The sequence below is a fragment of the Miniopterus schreibersii genome, assembly GCF_964146895.1.
Source record: "Miniopterus schreibersii genome assembly, chromosome: 6".
Classification (NCBI taxonomy): Eukaryota; Metazoa; Chordata; class Mammalia; order Chiroptera; family Miniopteridae; genus Miniopterus; species Miniopterus schreibersii.
In genome coordinates, this window is record NC_138107.1 from 55708484 (window position 1) to 55727569 (window position 19086).

General features: G+C 33.9%; 1 protein-coding gene across 4 annotated transcripts in view; it reads right to left on the reverse strand.

Annotated features, from left to right (window-relative positions):
* WASF1 (WASP family member 1) overlaps positions 1-19086 on the reverse strand; it is a 36806-nt gene that overhangs the window by 15246 nt on the left and 2474 nt on the right. For all 4 annotated transcript variants that reach the window (XM_081141366.1, XM_081141368.1, XM_081141369.1 and 1 more), the window contains exon 2: positions 2630-2790. In XM_081141366.1, the coding sequence (XP_080997492.1) occupies positions 2630-2762 (133 nt within the window). In that variant the 5' untranslated portion in view covers positions 2763-2790. The remainder of the gene's footprint in view (positions 1-2629; positions 2791-19086) is intronic.

A 19086-nucleotide genomic window follows, 5' to 3' on the forward strand; every position in this document is an offset into this window, starting at 1 on the left:
TAGTTGTTAAGTAAGATGGCAGTAAAATGGGAAAGAACTTTGCTATAACAGAAGAAATTTATATAAAGTGAATTCTCAGTTTTAGTAATTATGTATTATAAAGCTGAAATGTGTTCTATAAAAAAACACACCTGGGATGTACATTTTTGTGAGGAAGAGGTCAGGAGTATGTTTAGCTCCAAGCCATGCTGAGCCCTGCAATTTACCTTCATTGTGTTTTCTAGCACTTTTGGTGCTAATAATAGTACCAAAGTGAAAATCTCAATTACCTAGAACCATTTTTGAATAGCCAAGTTTTCAAAGTAATTCTGAGATTATTTAGTACATTAATTATTTTTACTATTTTGGATGGAAACTATATAAAATGTATTCTAAGCTTCCCTGTTTTAAGTAGAATACAAAATTAAACATAATTTAACCCCTTCTTGAGGACTCACAGTCATGAATTGATTATGAAAACCAATTAATGTCTTAGGCTAGGAAACAGCCTTGAAATGTATAATATTTGCTTTTATATTAAATGGCTTCTTCTCAGTAAGGCCTACTTCTACTATCTGCCCCCTACCTCCTCATTAATGCTCTGAAACATAAATATTTGGAAACTAGATAATCAAACCTGCATGAGCTACCAAAGTAAAAGTAAGCTGGCTATGAGAAAGGGATCAATTGTTTTTTTTATGTGCATAGTGTTTAGTGCATGGGCTTGTTTATTCTGGCCATCTAGAGGCCTTCTAAACTTAATTCCAGGTTTTCCAATATGTCAAGTGGGAAAGCTACCAGGAAACTTAATTCCAGGGCAGTAAACTATGGTTATACCTTGCTACAATATTTTATGGATTTTTCTCCTTGTTTTTCTGAATCTCTAAAAATGCCTATATAGTCTCTAATTTCAAATCTGAAGCACTCTAAACCTAATTTAGCTACAGTTTTACAATGTATTTCTGTTTTGGGGGAGGGGGTTGGCTACAACATGACCATGTGTATGCTAATAGGTATTGCTGGTTATATGAACTATATCAGACTTGAAAATTCTTTAAGTTTTTGCCTTAGGTTATGTAAGAAATAGGTTAGTACTGCAAATTAATACCCTTAATCACTGTATTAGTTTTAAATTCTATATTGAGAATATACTAAAACAAAATGTCAGTTCATTTTAATTTTAAAAAGTATTTTAACCAAATTTATTAACGTCATTTCTATGTTCTTAAAACATATTTTAATATTAACATGCTGATGTACTCATGTACATGCATTACATATAAATTCTATATGAAATCATGTTATGTTAGATTCAATTATTCCTAGGCCACAAAAAATGTTAACAAATATCTTTAATCATATGTTAATACAACATCTAGAACTCTTCTTTTGACTTTTCTATATTCTATATCTATTCTTCCCAAGGAAGAAACAAGAAAACAATCATGTATGTTAGTGATTCACTGCCAATAACTAACCTGAAAAAAATAACCACCAAAGGGGCAAGGAATATATTTAAATTCAAATAAACAGTTTTTACATTTATTCTTACAACTTCTTTCACAGGCAATATAGAAATTTAGCATTCAAAAGTAACTTTTCATGTTGCTATAGCTACGTGTGTATGTCCAAATGCTCTCACTTGAACCAGATTAGATTAATAACCTCTCTTTATCTTGTACTAAGTACTCAGTTATGAAAATAAAGGGAAAAAGTTAAAAGGAAAGAAAAACAAGAGCCAATCCTGCCTGTAAGGACAATCCATGTGGGAGGGTAGAAATGAGAAGATAAATCTAAGACCATTTAGAGAATATTTCTAGGCCAAGAACACCGTTTTATCTTTAAAATGAAATATAAATGTCTTATGAAAAAGCTAATCCTTCAATTCAAAAGACAGACTGGATTTATTTTTTAATTTTCTAACATTAAATAATTTTCCACTATTCTAAATTTAATTCCTTAACCTAGTAGCTTTGTTCTTTAATCTTATAATGGGAACACACTGCCTATCTCCTCCTCTCCTACACACCCCTTCCATTGCCTTTTATTATGTGGCCAACCCTCTTGTCTGTCAGGGGCCAGGTTCACTTGCTATTTTCACATCATGCTGCAGATCAGACTCTTAACTGATATCCTAATGTCTTTTAGACAACTCAAATTGGAATAACCCAATCCACTGAGTAGTGACTACCCCACACCTTTCACTTGTATATATTTGATAATATAAAAATATTTCCCTCGGTTAATAAAATATATGTAAAGAGAGAGATACTAGTGTCCCAAAACATAGTTAAAGCCTCTAAAAAAGTTAATAGCAATAACAAGCAAGCAGAAATATAAGTCTGGCTCTATCTTTCATAGATCAAATCATATTTTAGAAACAATCTCAGTAATTCTTATCATGGGATTATGTTCCTGAAGATTCTGTCTTTATTTCCCTTTCCCAGAGAAAACACACAGAAGAAGAAGAAACAATTCTAAAACTCATTGATTTTACTTAAAATGACTACATTTTTCAGGATAATATTGTATTCTCACCTAATAGCTCACCCTTTCCTTCGATTAATCACAAGAACAATTATTCTTTATAATCTAAAGCATAACAATTGGGTTTAGAAGTAATATTTTTAATTTATATAAAAATACTTACTTAGGCTACTTAGTTGTCTAATTATATTTGCCAAGGAAATATTGGTTACACATTCCAGTTCGTTCTTAATGCCCCTAGGCAGTGCTGTGTGGCACAAGTGCCTAGGATCGATGTTTCTTTTCACTAAAGGCATCTTGAGCTCAACCTCTGTGCCAGTTCACCTGCAGAAAAATCAAACAATAAATGAACATTATTCAATTTGAACCAACACAGAGTGAGACCTTATCTTTCAAATTTAATAAAATATCTGCTAGTTGAAGACAATGAAAATGGAATCAGCTGACTAAATGAATCATAATTAACTTGTCAACGTTCTTTTATCTTCAACTATTAGAAGGTCAACATTATATAAAACATTGGGGGAAAAACCCCTTACTTTCAAAGTCAGTTGCTTCATGGTGATTTCATAATCACCATCACTATTATTCTCCTAAAACCATTCTTTTTTCTTACTACAACTAGAGGTTTTGTTTTAGAGAATTGGTATGAAAGGTTCGCTCTAAATAAGTGCCTAAAAGGATTAAAGAAGCTGGAAACAGTATCAAATTTACATTTCCACATGTGGAAGAAAGGGGCCACACACGAAACCTAACAAGCTCAGAGGAGGCAAGCATGGCGAGCCCTACAAACTCAGAGACCTAAAGCAATCATATAGGATGGTCTGAAATGAAAACTTCCAAACTAAAAGTGAGTCAAGGTGAGTAGTCCTGTCCCAGGCCAGTATCTTCCTAGACAAGAGTCAATCTTTACCTTAACTGCGCCTCTCTACTGTCTTTTTGGATGTACGATAATATACATTTGGAATGCCAGAGTAATCCCTTTTCCAGACTCCGTAGGGCAAAACCTCCCACCACAGCAGAGAGCACACAACTCTTCATTGTTACCTTGTTGCCCAAATACCATCTCTATGTGCTATAAATGTTAACTGTTAACTATTTTATACTCATCAATGTAAAAGAAGTACGTGTCTCTCCGTTTCACTTTATCCAGTCTCAGAGATTTCCCCGCTTTGCTTTCTCCTGCTTCCTTAATCTACCACCAATGGATTTCATGTAACTCCCCAGCCTTGTGTCTCCTTCTTAGACTGTAATGTATAAAATAAGCTGCAAAACTGCCATTCTCTGGAGCATTTTCTCAATCCACTGATATTTTGCTTCCTGGCAACTGTCATCAGTTTGGCTCAAACTCATAAAAATTCTGTACAGGTTTGGATGTTTCTTACATTGACACACGTAAAATGTATCAGGTGTTCAATAGCTCAAAGAGCAAATAATCCAAGTACCCCTACATCCTCAAACTCATGGAAACCGACCAAATCTTTATTTAAAATAATTTATCAAAGAGTTTAACCTTCTTTGAATTAGTCAGTCTTCACTTCCCAGGCTTCCTATATGCACAAATTTCAACAGTCATACCAGTCGCTCAACCACCTAGTTCTAATTTCACTCACCACAGTACATTAATTGCATAAATACAAATAACTGCATAAATACACACTATTTTGCTAGGACTTCAGTCCACACATCACTATGCTAATAAGAGATGCACATCATCATCAGTGACCAATCACATCACTTCTTTTCAAAGTATGGTATTGGTTACTCCTCAGCTGCTATTCAATTAGCCTATAGACAGGTTGGGTTACCTTTTTGCCTCCCAAGGATAAATCCACATGAAATTTTACAAAATGGGTAACTGAAAGGGAAATGGCCAACAAAGATAAAAGTGCAGCAAAGAAACAAAAAATGATAATGCTAAAAAATAAATTCAAATTGAATGTAAGTGGAGTAATAGAAGAAATCACTGATTACAGGAATGTCACCACTGCCACTGTTTGAGACTCTAGATGTGCAGTCAAAGGAATTAATGAAGTTGAACTTATTGACATAAGGAAGAAAACTGGTTGTGACAAAAAGCTGTCCCAGAGGAAGTGATGCCAGAAAGAAACTTCACACTAAAAGGAACTCGGGAGATATTTCACCACATTGAAAGTGCAATGAATAAAATGTTGAAAGCTGATCTAAATTTAGTAGAAAAGAGTAAGACAATTTGCCAAGGTACAGAAAAGGTGCTCACTCTGCTAGCTGTTCTGTTATAAAAGGCAAAGAAAGTACTGTTCAAAGTACTCTAGATAATTTTTTACAAAGAAATAAAACATTGTTTCTAATGTTTTATATTACATTATACTGAATTAACGTATTACTGTTTTTTATTATTTCTCTATACATTTTTATAACTGACATAGGAGGTTTTTTAATGTTTTGATGGGTTTTTTTTAAAGATCGTGGAACGACTGTAAATTTTCCCATTGATTACTAAGCTAGTTTTTGCACGGTTTTCGTTTGTATGGTCATTTCTATCATGCAAAGTGAGGGCTGCCAATACGTACCTCTGGTAAACAATGGTTACTGAAGAAAGTAATTTATTATTTACTGAGCTTTAATGACTACCAAATAAAAAGTTTTAGATAAATCTAATTGTACTGCAGTGTTACTTATCAACATTCATTAAAAACAAACTTTTGTATGAATTTTGTCTCCTCTGACCTCTTTGTTCATCATTATGTCTACATTTTAAACCTTTTTAAAATTCTATAATATGAAACACAAACAGTATACAAAATTGTACAGTTCAATGATTAAAGCAAACACTCATGCAACCCCACATAAGAAATAAAACAATAGCCTGGATCTCAGAACCCTCCCACTTCAGTTCTCTCCCCAATCACTCTTGCTTCCCTCCTCCCCAAATAACCATTATTCTGACTTTTATAAGCACTTCCTTATTATTCTTTATACTTTTACCACTTAAGCAGGTAACTCTCAACACTATAGGGGTTTTTTTATTGCTTTTTAAAGTTTATGTAAATGGAATCAAATGATATGTAGTATTATTTTATGTCTTGCCCTTTTCATTCAACATTGCATCTGTACCATTCATGTTGTTTTGTATAGATGCAGGACATTCACTTTTAGTGTTGTGTAATAGTCCATTGTATGATTACACCACAATTTACTCACTCATTTTAATGTTGTTTTTTGTTTTTGTTTTTTTTAATACATCTTTATTGATTTCAGAGAGAGGAAACGAGAGGGAGAGAGAGAGACAGAAACATCAATGATGAGAGAGTCATTGATCGAGCCCACACCTGGGCATGTGCCCTGACCAGGAATCGAACCCCGATCGCCTGGATCCTAGGTCGATGCTCAACCGCTGAGCCACGCCCGCCCAGGCTAATGTTGATATAAGTGAGTTGTTTCCAGTTTGAGGCTACTATGATGTCAACTGTTCCAAAAGTGACTATCAATGTACACTCCTTTCAGCTGAGTCGAGAGGCTGCTGCTGCTCCACATCCTCACAGTACTTGATACTGTCCATTTAAAAACTCTAGTTATTCTTGTATGTTGTGATAAATTGTAGTTTTAATTTGTATTTTTCCAATTACAAATGAATGTAAGTGCCTTTTCATGTTTATTGATCTTATTGGATTTTCCTCTGAGAAGTGCTCTTGCCCACTTTCTATTTATCATTTCTTGTGTTAGGGCTGATTTGTCGAAACACTGGATACGAGCCATTTGAAGGTTATCTTTTTTTTAAAACATTTTTTTTTAAATGTTTGTATTGATTTCAGAGAGAGGAAGGGAGATAGAAAGATAGAAACATCAATGATGAGAGAGAATCACTGATCGGCTGCCTTCTGCACGACCCCTACCAGGGATGGAGCCCCCAACCCGGGCACGACGGAATTGGAAACAAACCGTGACCTCCTGGTTCCTGGGTCGATGCTGGACCACTAACCACACCTGCCAGACTGAAGGTTATCTTTGATGCAACTATCTTCTCTTGTGTCACTTGCTATTTCACTCTCTTGATGTCTTTTAATAAACAGGTTTTTACACTCAATAAGGTGGAATTTATCAATCCTTTTTAAAAATATGAAAGCATAAGTTTTGAAATCATTTTCTACAATAAGATCATATGTATGATTTTCTGTATTATCTCTTAGCTTTGTTTTGCCTTGTACTTTTAACCTACAATTGATGTGGAATTAAGTTCTGTGAATGGTGTGAGGCAGCAACTTTCTAATATATTATTTCAGCACCATTTATCGAAAAGACTATTCTTTCTCCATGGCTCTTCAGTGGCACTTTTGTCATAAATCAAGTTTTTATATATTTTTATGTCCATTTTGGAGCTCTATAGTATTCCATTGGTCTGTCTACCTTGAGATAATGACACACTATCTTTTAAACTTTTTAAAAATTGATTTTGAGAGAGAAGAAGGGAGAGGGAGTAACTGAGCCCACAACCCAGGCATGTGTCCTGATCAGAAATCAAACCGGCAACCTTTCAGTGCATGGGATGACACCCAACCAACTGAGCCACACCAGCCAGGGCTAATGACACACTGTCTTAATGGAGCTTCATAATAAGTCTTGATGTCCAATGGGGCTAGCGCTCCTACCTTGTTCTTCAAAATGACCTTTATTCTTGGCCCTTTGTATTTCCATGTGAATTTTTTTTTTTTTTTTTAATTTTAGAGTCAGATTATCAAGTTATACACACACACACACACACACACACCCCTATCGGAAATTTTATTGGAACTGTACTAAATATATATTAGGGAGTACTGATATCTATACAACACTACCTTTCTATTCATGGACATATTGTATCTCCCCAATTATTTCAGGTACTTAAAAATGTCTCTTAATGTTTTACAGTTTTACAAAGTCTTATACATCCTGTGTTAGATTTACTGTTATATATGTGGTTTTGTGGGGTTTTTTTACAATGCTGGAAATGGCATATTTTGTGTTTTATTTTCTCTACCATATATATATAAAATAAACTGAATTTTGAACACTGACCTTATATCCAGATACTCTTCTAATCTCTACTAACCTCTCTGTAATTATTTTGGATTTTTTAAATGTATATAATTTATCATATCTGAACAATAATTATTTCCTCCTTTCCAATATTTTTCTTTTCTTCCTCATCACTAGCTGGAACCTTTAACAATGTGAAATAGAGGTAATGATAACAAGCATTCTTGTCTTTTTCCTGAACCAAAGGAAAAGCCTTCAACATTTCACAAGATGTCTGCTATAGGGTATTGCTGTTATTGTTGCTTTGTTGTGTAGAGACCTTTTAACTGATTAAGGAAGTTCCTATATATTTCTACCATGCTCATATTTTTTTTAAATCATGAATGATGTTGATTTTATCAAATGATGTTCCTATATCTATTATGAAGACCATGTAACTTTCTCTTACTATTAATGTGGTAAACTACATTGGTTTTTTGGGTTTTTTTATGTTAAACAACTTTGCATCCTTGGAATAAACCCAGCTTAGTTGAGATGTATATGATAGGCAGAATAATGGTCCTCCAAAGCTATCCATTTTCTAGTCACCAGGATCTGTGAATATATTACAGGGCAAAGAGAAATTAAAATAGCAGATATAAATAATTAAGGTTGCTAATCAGCTGACCTCAAAATAGGGAGATTATATCTTTTTTATATATAGCTAGATTTAGTTTTGGTTTGTTACTATGTTTAGTAATTTTTGCATTTATATTCATGAGAGAAACTGGTCCATTATCTTCCTTTCGTGTCATGTTCTTGGAGAGGGCTTTTGTTTGCTTTGTATTAAGGTTATGCTGGCCTAATAAAACAAATTGGAATATGTTTCCTCTTTCACTATTCTTTGGAATAATTGGTAAAAGAAATGCATTATCTTGCCTCAAGTTTTCTTTGTGGGAAGGTTTAAAGTTATGAATTTTCTTTAATTGTCATAGAATTTTTGAGATTCTCTACTTCTTTTATTAACTTTTGCTAAGCTGCACTTTCTAGGAATTTACTTCATCTGAAATTTTAAATTTGTTGACATCAAATTATTCTTATACTTTGCCCAATTATAAAATTATAAAATATTCTTTTTCATTTATTACATTGATTAATTATGCATCCTCTATTTTCCTTTATCACAAAGGGTTTATAGATTTTATTAGTCTTCTTAGAGAACCAATTTTTGGCTTTATTGAATTTCACTACTGTATGTTGCTTGCTAATTCATTACTGACGATTTACTATTTCCTTCTGCTTTTTGTAGGTTTATATGCTGCTCTTTTTAAAACTTTATTGATATAGATGCTTAGTTTATTGATATTCAGTTTCATTTCAAGCATGTGGTTTTAAAGCCATAGATTTCCCTCTAACCATATACTTAACTGCACCCCTTCAATTCTGATATCTAATCATTTTATTATTGTTCACTGCAAAATATTTTCTAATTTGCACTGTGATTTTTATTTGACCCATGGATTATTTAGAAGTATATTATTTTGATTAACAAACATGGAGATTTTCTAATTATCTTTTTGTTACTAACTTCTAGCTTAATGGCATTGTGGTCAGAGAATACACTCTGTATTTATTTTATTGACCAGCATAGTCAATTATACATTTTAAAAAATGTATATTTTGTGTTGTTGGTTGCAGTGTTCTATATATGTCCATTAGTTAGGTTTACTAATTGTGCCCAAATCTTCCACAGTCTTATTTTATTTACTTATTTTTTTGGTCATCTGGTTCTACCAGAGATGTGTTCAGATCTCCCACTGAGATTACAGATTTGTCAAATGCTCCATGTGCTTTATACATTTTGAGACTATTTTATTATTATAAAGTTCGCTCTTTATTCCTAGTAATACGGTTTTTTGCTTAAAAGTCTACTTTGTTTGATATTAATATAGTTATACCAGCTTTCTCTTAGTGTTTGTCTGCACGGCAGGGCTTTTCCTACCCTCTTCCTTCTAACCTTGTTGTGTCCTTATAGTTTACATGTCACTTCATTGCATACAGTTAGGTGTTTCTTTTTATTATTTTTAAATCCAGTTTTATAACCTTTGAGTACTTTATTAGTATGATGATGATGATGATGTTCCCTTTGCCCAGAATAAATTTCTTGCCTACATTGCCTCCCTTCCCAATTCCTACTTATTTTTCAGATTTCACCTCAACTGAGAGCATTCCCTGATCCCTAGCCCCAGACTAGATCTGGAGTTTCTGTTAAAATAGCACCCTATGAGTTTCCTTACAGCTTCAGTCTCAGTTGAAATTATCTGTCTTCATGACTGATTTCTGTTCTCCTTTATTAGTTATAATGCAGGGACTGTGTATTTTGTTCCTCATAGTATTCTGGATGCCTGGTACATGCTTGACACATAAAAACATGTTCAATATATATTTGCTAAATAACTAAAAGTTCTTAACTCTAGTTCAAATTTGTCTCCTAAACTGCAGATGCATATTTGCAAATGTCTCCTGAACATCTGTACTTGGAAGTTCTCTAAGATTCCCCAAATTTGGTATGTCCAAAACTAAACTCATTATATTTCCTCTTCAAATCAAGGCATCGTCTTCAAGTCTGCTCCCATTAATCCAACAGGAGATCAAGCCTTACTAGTTTTATCTCATTAACAGCTCTCATATTCGAACCTTCCTTTTCTATTTTAACTTCTGCAAACCCTGGTCATCTCTCATTTATCTGGACTAAACTTTATGTCTTTAGTCCAACAGTTTCTCCCTGCCATTCCATCTATATCACCACCTCCACCAATCCATCCCACACCACAGCTTTAAGATTATCAAAATTCTGAATCTGGTTATGCCATTCTCCTGCAAAAAAACCAAACCCTTCAGCCCTGGCTGGTGTGGTTCAGCTGGCTGGAGCATCATCCCATATACCGAAAGATCATAGGTTCAATTCCTGATCAGGGCACATACCTAGGTTGCGGTCTGCTTCCCAGGCAGGGTGCGATGGGAGACAACTCAATTGATGTATCTCCCTCATACTGATGTATCTCTTTCATATCAATGTTTCTCTCTCTCTCCCTTCCTCCCTCTCTAAAATCATTGTTTTTTAAATTAAAAAATAAACAAACAAAAAAGCCCCTTCAATGATTCCTTGCTCTGAGGATATACCAAGTTCTTCAGCATTTAGCCCCTCCCCATGTCTCCTGGCCTCAATTCTCACTATACTCCTACCTTATATTCTAATCACTCTGAACATACCCTGCTGTTTCAGTCATGCCTCCTCTCATGGTGTTCTCGGTCTAGAACGCCTTTCCCTTTCTTATCCTCACAGAGAATACATAATTGCTCAAGACTAGACTCAAGCATTACCTCTTGTTGAAGCATTACTGAATCTCCTAGGCAGATGTAACCATCTATTCTTTGGTGCTCACAACTTTGACCCATATATGAATCTACCTAAATACTAACAATTACACTCTTCTGTATTATATGTTTATGTTCAAATGAGAGCTCCTAGAGGGCAGAAATCTTGTTTTACTCAGCTTGTGTTTCCAAGATCTAAAAAGCAGAAGATGTTCAATAGTTGACTGATAAAGGGGAAAAGAACAAAGCAATAAACTGTAACAAGGCAAAAAAAATTGTTTCCCTTTAGGTTACTGAGTGGAGAGGACACACATGCACACATACCTTTCTAGAGCAACTATTTAATTATGAAGAAAATCCCAGGACCAGGTTGCTTCACTGGTGAGTTCTATTAATTCTTCAAAAAAGAATACTAATTCTTCTCAAACTTTTTACTAAACATTTAAATAAGAAGTAAAGCCAATCTTTCTCAAACTCTTCTTAAAAAATAGATATACCATGCTAAAGGAAAAAAGTTGATTGACTATATTAACTAATCAGACAGCATAGATTTTAGAGAAAGAATATTAGCAGAGATAAATAGAATCATTCGTAATAATAAAGGAATCGATTCATCGAAAAGATGTAACAACCTAAAACGTTTATGCACCTTATAAAGAGCTTCAAAATAAAGTAAAAATAGAACTGCAAGGAAACAAAAAACACAGAAAAAGTCCATAGCAATAGTCAGAAATTTCACCATCTCTCCGTCAATAATTGATAGAACCAAGTAGGCAGAAAATCAATAAGGATATAGAGGTTTGAATAACACTATCAACCAACTTGACGTAACTGAATTTTATAGAACATCTTATCCCAAAACATTAGAATACACATCTTTTTTTAAAGTTTACCAAGAAAGTCTTTATTCTGTGCCATAAAGCAAGTTAGAATAAATTTAAAAGGCTTCAAGTCCTACAAAGTATGTCTTCTACAATATAATTAGAAATGACAAAAAGATATCTGGACAATTCTCATACACATCTAAAAACTAGAAAACATATTTGTAAATAGCCCTGAGTCAAAGAAAAAAGAAAAAAAAGAAAAATTAGAAGTTATTTTGAACTGAATAAAGTGAAAAAAAAATTAAAATTTGAGGAAGCAGCTTAAGCAGCACATATAGGGAAATATATAACACTAAAATGTCTACATTAGGAATATTTGAAAAGAAGAAAGATCTCAAATGAATGGCCTCAACTACTTTCACCTCAAGAAAATAAAAAAACAGAGCAAATTTAACTCAAAGTAAGCAAGAGAAGAAATAGTAAAGAGAGCGGAAATCAGTGGAATAGAAAACAGAAAATAATGGGGGCGGGGGAATCACTGAAACCAAAGGATGGTTCTTTGAGAACATCAATAAACTGATAAGAACACTAGCCCGGCCAATGGGGGGGGGGTGGACTGTAGGGAGGGGATACAAATTAACAGTATCTAGAATGAGAAGAGTGATATCACTGTAGATTCTACAGATATTAAAAGGTTAGGGAATATTATAAACAACTTATGCCAACAAATCAAACATGAATGAAATGGATAGATTCCATTGAACACACAACTACTAAAGCTTACTCGAGAAGAAATACATACCCCTTTGGGGGAAAAAAACAGTATCAGAGAATTTATACTACCTTACTTCAGTACTTATTATAAGGCTACATAATTCAAGGTAGTTTGGCATTGGTGTGAAAACAGAGAAATAGTCAGTGGGAGAGAAAGAAGTGCCCAGAAGTTGACGTAGACATAAAGGCAATTCAATACACAAAGAATTTTAATAGTGCTACAATAAATGGATATCTGTATTTTTTTAAAAAAAACAACTTCGATCCTTAACTCACACCATGTACAAATGGGTCATAGACCTAAATGTAGAATGTAAAACTATAAAACTTCTAGAAGAAAGCAGAAAATCTTTGTAGCCTTGGGTTAGGCAAAAATACCTTAGATAACACCAAAAGCACAATCCATAAAAGAAAAAATTGTTAAACTGGAATTCAACAAAATAAGAACTTCTGTTTTTTGAAAGACTGTTAAGAGAATGAAATAAAAATCCACAGGTTGAGAGAAAATATTTGCAAATCACACATATGATAAAGCACCTATTATCTAGAATAAAGAACCCTTAAAATTCAATGAGAAAAGAAATAACCCAATACATAATGACCAAAGATTTGAACTGATACTTCACAAAAGAAAATATACAGATGGCAAAAGAAAAGGTGATCAACATCATTCGTCTCTAGGGAAATGCAAATTAAAGCCACAATGAGATACCACTACCAACCTGTAACAGCTCTAAAATTAGAATGGCGAGGATGTGGAGCAACTGAACTCACACCTTGCTTGCAGAAATATAAAATGGCATGAACACTATGAAAAAGACTTCAATACTTCCTTATAAGGTTAAACATATGCCTACTGTATGAACCAGCTATTCCACTTAAAGGTATTTACTCAGGAAAAATGAAAGCACATGCCCAAACATTGATTTGTACATGAATGCTCACAGCAGCTGTATCTGTAATAGCCAAAACCTAAAAACCACCCAAATGTTCATCGACTGATGAATGAATAACAAATTGTTATCCATTGGAGTAGTATTCAGACAACGGAATGGTATTCAGCAATAAAATAAACTAATGATGTATGGAACATGGGTAAATTAAAATCATCATGCTGAGTGAAAGAAACAAATAAGAATATATACTATATGATTCCATATATAAAGTTCTAGAAAATGCAAACTAACCTATAGTGACATAAGGTAGATTAGTGGTGGCTTAGAATGGAAGTTGGGGTTGATGAAAGGACTAGAAAGAGGTAGGATACAGGGAATACACAGGAAGACTATGAAATTGGGGGTTGGGGGAGAGGTGTTCATTATCTTGATTGTCATGATGGTTTCAGAATGAATCCATAAGTCAAAACTTATCCAATTGTACAATTTATTGTTTGGCAATTATATTTCATTAAAGTTCTCAAAAATCCATCTAATCAAATAGCATTAACTATTCCATTACTCTTCCTCGTGCTAAAAATGCTTATTATTTTCTACCAGCTATTACCAAAAATACATGATTTAAATTTATAATAGTAATACTAGACATCAACTTCAATGTGCAAGAGGGTATGGTTTTTCAAAAATACTTCTAGAAATACATATACAAAAAATCTTGAAGACTAATAGATTAAAACAGTGCACGTTTAGACAAACTCAGGTAGATCAGTGAGCTCTGCTATCTTCTGTCAATACATTACAATCCTATTCTTGACTTAAAAATAAGTGTAGTTATCACAATGGAAAATGTGACTTTATCAATTCCCATCCCATCACTAAAAATAATCTACAACTATAAAATGGTAGATGGGTTGGGTTACTAGGCATTTGTAAATTGCCTATGTTGAAGTTAAAGATTTCTCCACAGAAATCATTTCACATAGTGGAAAGTTCCAAACCAGTTCCCAAACCCTATTTAAGCAGTAGGGACTAATTGTCCTCCTCCTGCATCCCTGCCCTGCCCCTCCTTCAGATCACTGCCATCAGCATAGACACATCCTATAATTTCATCCATCTTAAAAACACAAAACCACCAAAACAAATCTCTCTTCATCCTATTTCTCCCTCCAGCCACTCTCTCTCTGCTCTTCTTTATGGCAAAATTCCTTGAATGAGTTTCTCTGATTTCTCTCGTCTGATTCTCACTTAAACCCGTCCCATTCGGGCTTTCATTCCCAAACCATCTCACCAAGGTCAGTTATCTGCTATATCCAGCAGTTAATTGTCAGGCCTCTTCTCTCAACCTCTTAACAGCATCTGACAGTTGTTCACTCCTTGAAATCATTTTCTTAACTGGCTTTCGGCAGACCTCAAATCCATGGCTTTCCCCCCATCTCTTCCTCCTCATCTTCTGTACCTCTGAACCTTAGAGTGCTCCAAGATTTAGGGCTTCAACCTTTTTTATTACTTTTATTTACATTCACTTTAGTAATCTCACATTAAATTTTCTTAAAGTGAGATTATACATCTATAACTGAAAGAACTTGTATGGTTCACTGTCATCCTCAAATAATGTCAATTATAAATAATTCTACCATTATTTGGGGAGACAGCTACAGATTAAAAAAACAGATTCAAATAGAAACAAAACACTTAAAAAGAAAAATAAGCGAAAATTTTCAACAGACTATCACCGTCTTTCTTTAGTTTAAGTTCAATATTCCTGGAATAGGGAGTCACTTAAAAATTAGAAATAATAAAGCTAAACTGATAAATTCCAAAACAAATACTTTTTATTCACTCATTTATTACATTAGAAATATTTAAGTACCATACTAAATATTTCATTAAAATGTAAATCAAGGCCTTAACTATGGTCCTGGTCTCATGAGACTATAACAGTAATATGTTATATTAATATAGACTTGATTCAAAAGTCTTTTTATAGCAATAATCTCACTTTACCCTAAAAAGAGCTCCATAAGGATATTACAGAAAATACTATTTTAAGCAGCAGTTTCATGACCTCTCACAGAACAGGCTTTTAATAAGCAAATTTAATGAATTTAAAATTAGTTGGAGAACTCATAAATCCATCCCTACTATAAGACATATATTTTAAAATTCATGTTAAACTGATGACAGGTCATTAATGTCATCTTTCTGTACTTAATGTAACATTACAAAAAAGAAATTTACATTTTCTTTTTAATGCTAATGATGAAACCAAGTCCTTTACATACACACCCGTTAAGAGACATACTTTATTTCATTTAATTCTGACTAAAATGACAATGAAAATTATGATTTTTATATTAACACTGATGGTGTACACAGCTGTTGGCTGCCTCTATCACAATGAAAAAGACTTAGTTTTACAAGGAGAATATATTTATAATTAAGCACTGACTAGTAACGCATGACCCCTTTCTTTCCACCAAGATTCCTACCTTGAATGATACAGACTGTACTGCCTGCCAACCCAAGTGTTAGAAGCATGTAGAGTAGAGCAAGGCTTTCTAAAGTGAACCCAATCTCTCCTGAGGGCTCCCACTGCCAGTACTTCCAGTCCTGAAGATTAAGAAGTAGCACCTTCCCCTCTACTGCTAAACACATCAAGGATCTGCGCACTCAAAAAGTTCTACCTCTAAGAACTCCATCTGTAAATGTCCCCTTCAGACCTAATATTCTATCCTACCAAGCCAATTTCTCATTATAAAATTTATTTGTCCTTATCAAGTTCCTGTAATTCCTTCACTCTCCTCTCCTTTCAAAACCATCAACATACATTTGCCTTTGCCTCCCTTCCTACCTCACTAGCATCCCACATTCCTCGTCAAAGGAGAACTGCCCCAGACCTTAAACCCTGGTCCCAACAGAATTGTCAAATCCAAATGCAAAACACTTTATCTTCTCCGATCACACGTTCAGTATCCTCTTCTGGCTCTCCTTAATTCCCACTCTGTAAATATTGAGTCAGAAGCCAACCGTTTTGTAATATCTGTTCTTTCTACACACTATTCTGTGCATAAATCCATCTATTTCCAGAATCTTGAACTATCACCTCTAAATTCGTTATACAAACCCCAACATCCTTGTAAATATTTAGTCCTGTGCTATCGGTCTGCCAGACAGTGATACAATGTCTCATTAACCCAAATTCAACATATCCAAAATCAAATTCATCATCCAAGACTCCCTACTCTCCCCAAAAAGAAAATTTACCTATTGTTTGACTTCTGTTTCCCTAGTAACAGCAACAAATCAGTTATGACCACAGTAACAAAAACCCTCCTTTAAAAACCTAAAAAGTCTAGCTTTCAAGAATAGGCATTTGAGAAAAGATTAAAACTGCAATCTTTTCAGAGGTAAATCCAAAAAGAAGAAACTCCCTAACAGGAAGTATATAAGCAGCAATACTAGAAAGGGAAATTGAACCCCAGTGGGGGAAGGAAGGGTTATACTGAGCTTCGAAGTACCTTTGAAAGGAACCACATAGGTCATCTACTTCAACGTGCTCATTTTACAATTGAGAAAATCAGAAACCTTGCTAAAGGTAAAATGACTTGTCCAACATTACATAGAAGATCCTAGCTCCTTCCAATTTCTCCCATTCTCTGACCACTGCTCCAGATGATGTAAGGCTGTCCACTGACTGAAGATTCTCCTCTTCTCCATGTCCAGTGGATGTCAGAGGCCAAGTTCCTAATAATGTTGCCATGACTAACACAAGAAAAATGCATTCCTAGCATTTCAAAGTAGATTCTGAATTGACTTTCCCACAGAAATATTGTTGTACCCAGTATTATAGGTATTTTCAATATTATATTTATACTAATTAATATAATTTTTAAATTCTCTAGTATTATTAGCATAATTCTCTAATTAAGGTATATTATGGGTTAAACTTGGTGGGCTGTTTGTGAATGTAACCACTAAGTTTCTTGTTTATGAGAAAGTAAGTTCCAAGTTCTAAACCATTTTATAAGTTTTAAAGTATAATCAATCCCATTTTAAGTTAGGAACTACCAATACATAGAGACTCAAAATTATAAACTGGGTGTGATAAACTAAAAACACATTTCAGGAAAAGCTTCATTTTACACAAAGCTCCAGTTCAGGGGCCATTTATTTTTAAAGTTAGGTATTTTGCACATTTAGCACAGGATATAATTTACACACATCTTTTTATTAATATTTCACTGGAAAACTGAAGTAAAAAAAAATCAAACACATTTCTATACTCATTTAGGAAAAACAAAGAAAACTTTTCATGTATATTTTCATGAAATGAGCTATAAGAGGAAAGGAAATTATTATTATTTCATAAAGGGTTGACAATGTATATATTATAGAATATCTAGTGCTAGTTCTAGTGTGGGTAAAGGAATTATATCTGAACAGATAAAGTTCAAAGAAACTCCAAATACATTTTTCTCTTTTCTCCAGATAAAGCTTATGTTTCATTAATTAAAATTTGTTTGATAAATCTATTTTTTAAAATGTCTACTCAGTACATTAAATCAGTGGATATTCTTCACTCATTCATTTAATTTGTCCAAAAAAATAAAACCCCCAAAACACATTGAGCTCCTCCCACTTGCGACACACTATGCTAACAACTTTAGATTTATGATAGTAAGCATCAAATCAGTTCCTGTCCTCAAGAAGCTTAATAAAAAACCTTGTGTTAACTGTATGTACCCAAGTGATGATGACACCTGAATTTCAGCGGGTAATTTAAGAAAACATTAAAAAATGTAATCAAATTAATTCTAAAAAAAAAAACCACCCAATACAATAGTAAATTTAAAGACACTGAATAGTCTCATCTATGTAAAGTAGCCTCACAAAGTAACCAAAAGCACTGTTTTGGTAAAATTTTATATATATATATATAATATATATACACACACACACACACACACATATTTTAATCTTCACCTGAGAATATTTTTTCCATTGCTTTTTCAGAGAGTAGAAGGGAAGGAGGGAGGGGGGAGAGAGAGAGAAAGGAGGGAGAGAAGGGGGGGAGAGAGAGAGCGAGAGCGAGAGCGAGAGCGAGAGCGAGAGAGAGAGAGAGAGAGAGAGAGAGAGACATCGATTGGTTGCCTCCCACACATGCTCCAACCAGGGCCTGGGATCCAGCCTGCAACTGAGGTACATGCCCTTGACTGGAATCCAACCCGAGACCCTTCAGTCTGCTGGCCGACATTCTAACCACTGAGCCAAACTGGCTAGGGCTCTAATAATATATTTTAATAGTTTCTGCTAAGAAAATTAACTCAGTTAATCCTCCATTAAGGAAATCAAAAGCTACTATCTACTTTGCTCATGAAAATCAAGCACTTGGAAATGGTACCTTAGACTATTCTGAAAATAAAGCAAAATGAATATAGTATTCAGCAGTCATACATTGTCTCTGAATATAGTTATTTACATACCTGAATAATAAAGTAGCTCCATAGCATATCTTACAAATGATCACAATTATGTATTTTGGATTTTGTCGGCTACAAGTTTTTATTGAAAAAGGCCTTAATGTTTTCTGGAGATTTTATTTTTCACAAACTTAAATCAATATTCTGCCTGCTTATTACCAAGTCCTATAACTTTTTTCATCAATACTAACTATACCTATATTTAGATATTACATACAGATATTAACTATAATACCTATCAAATTATTAAAAACTCTTGATGGATGAGAAATATTCTTCAATTTAGATCTG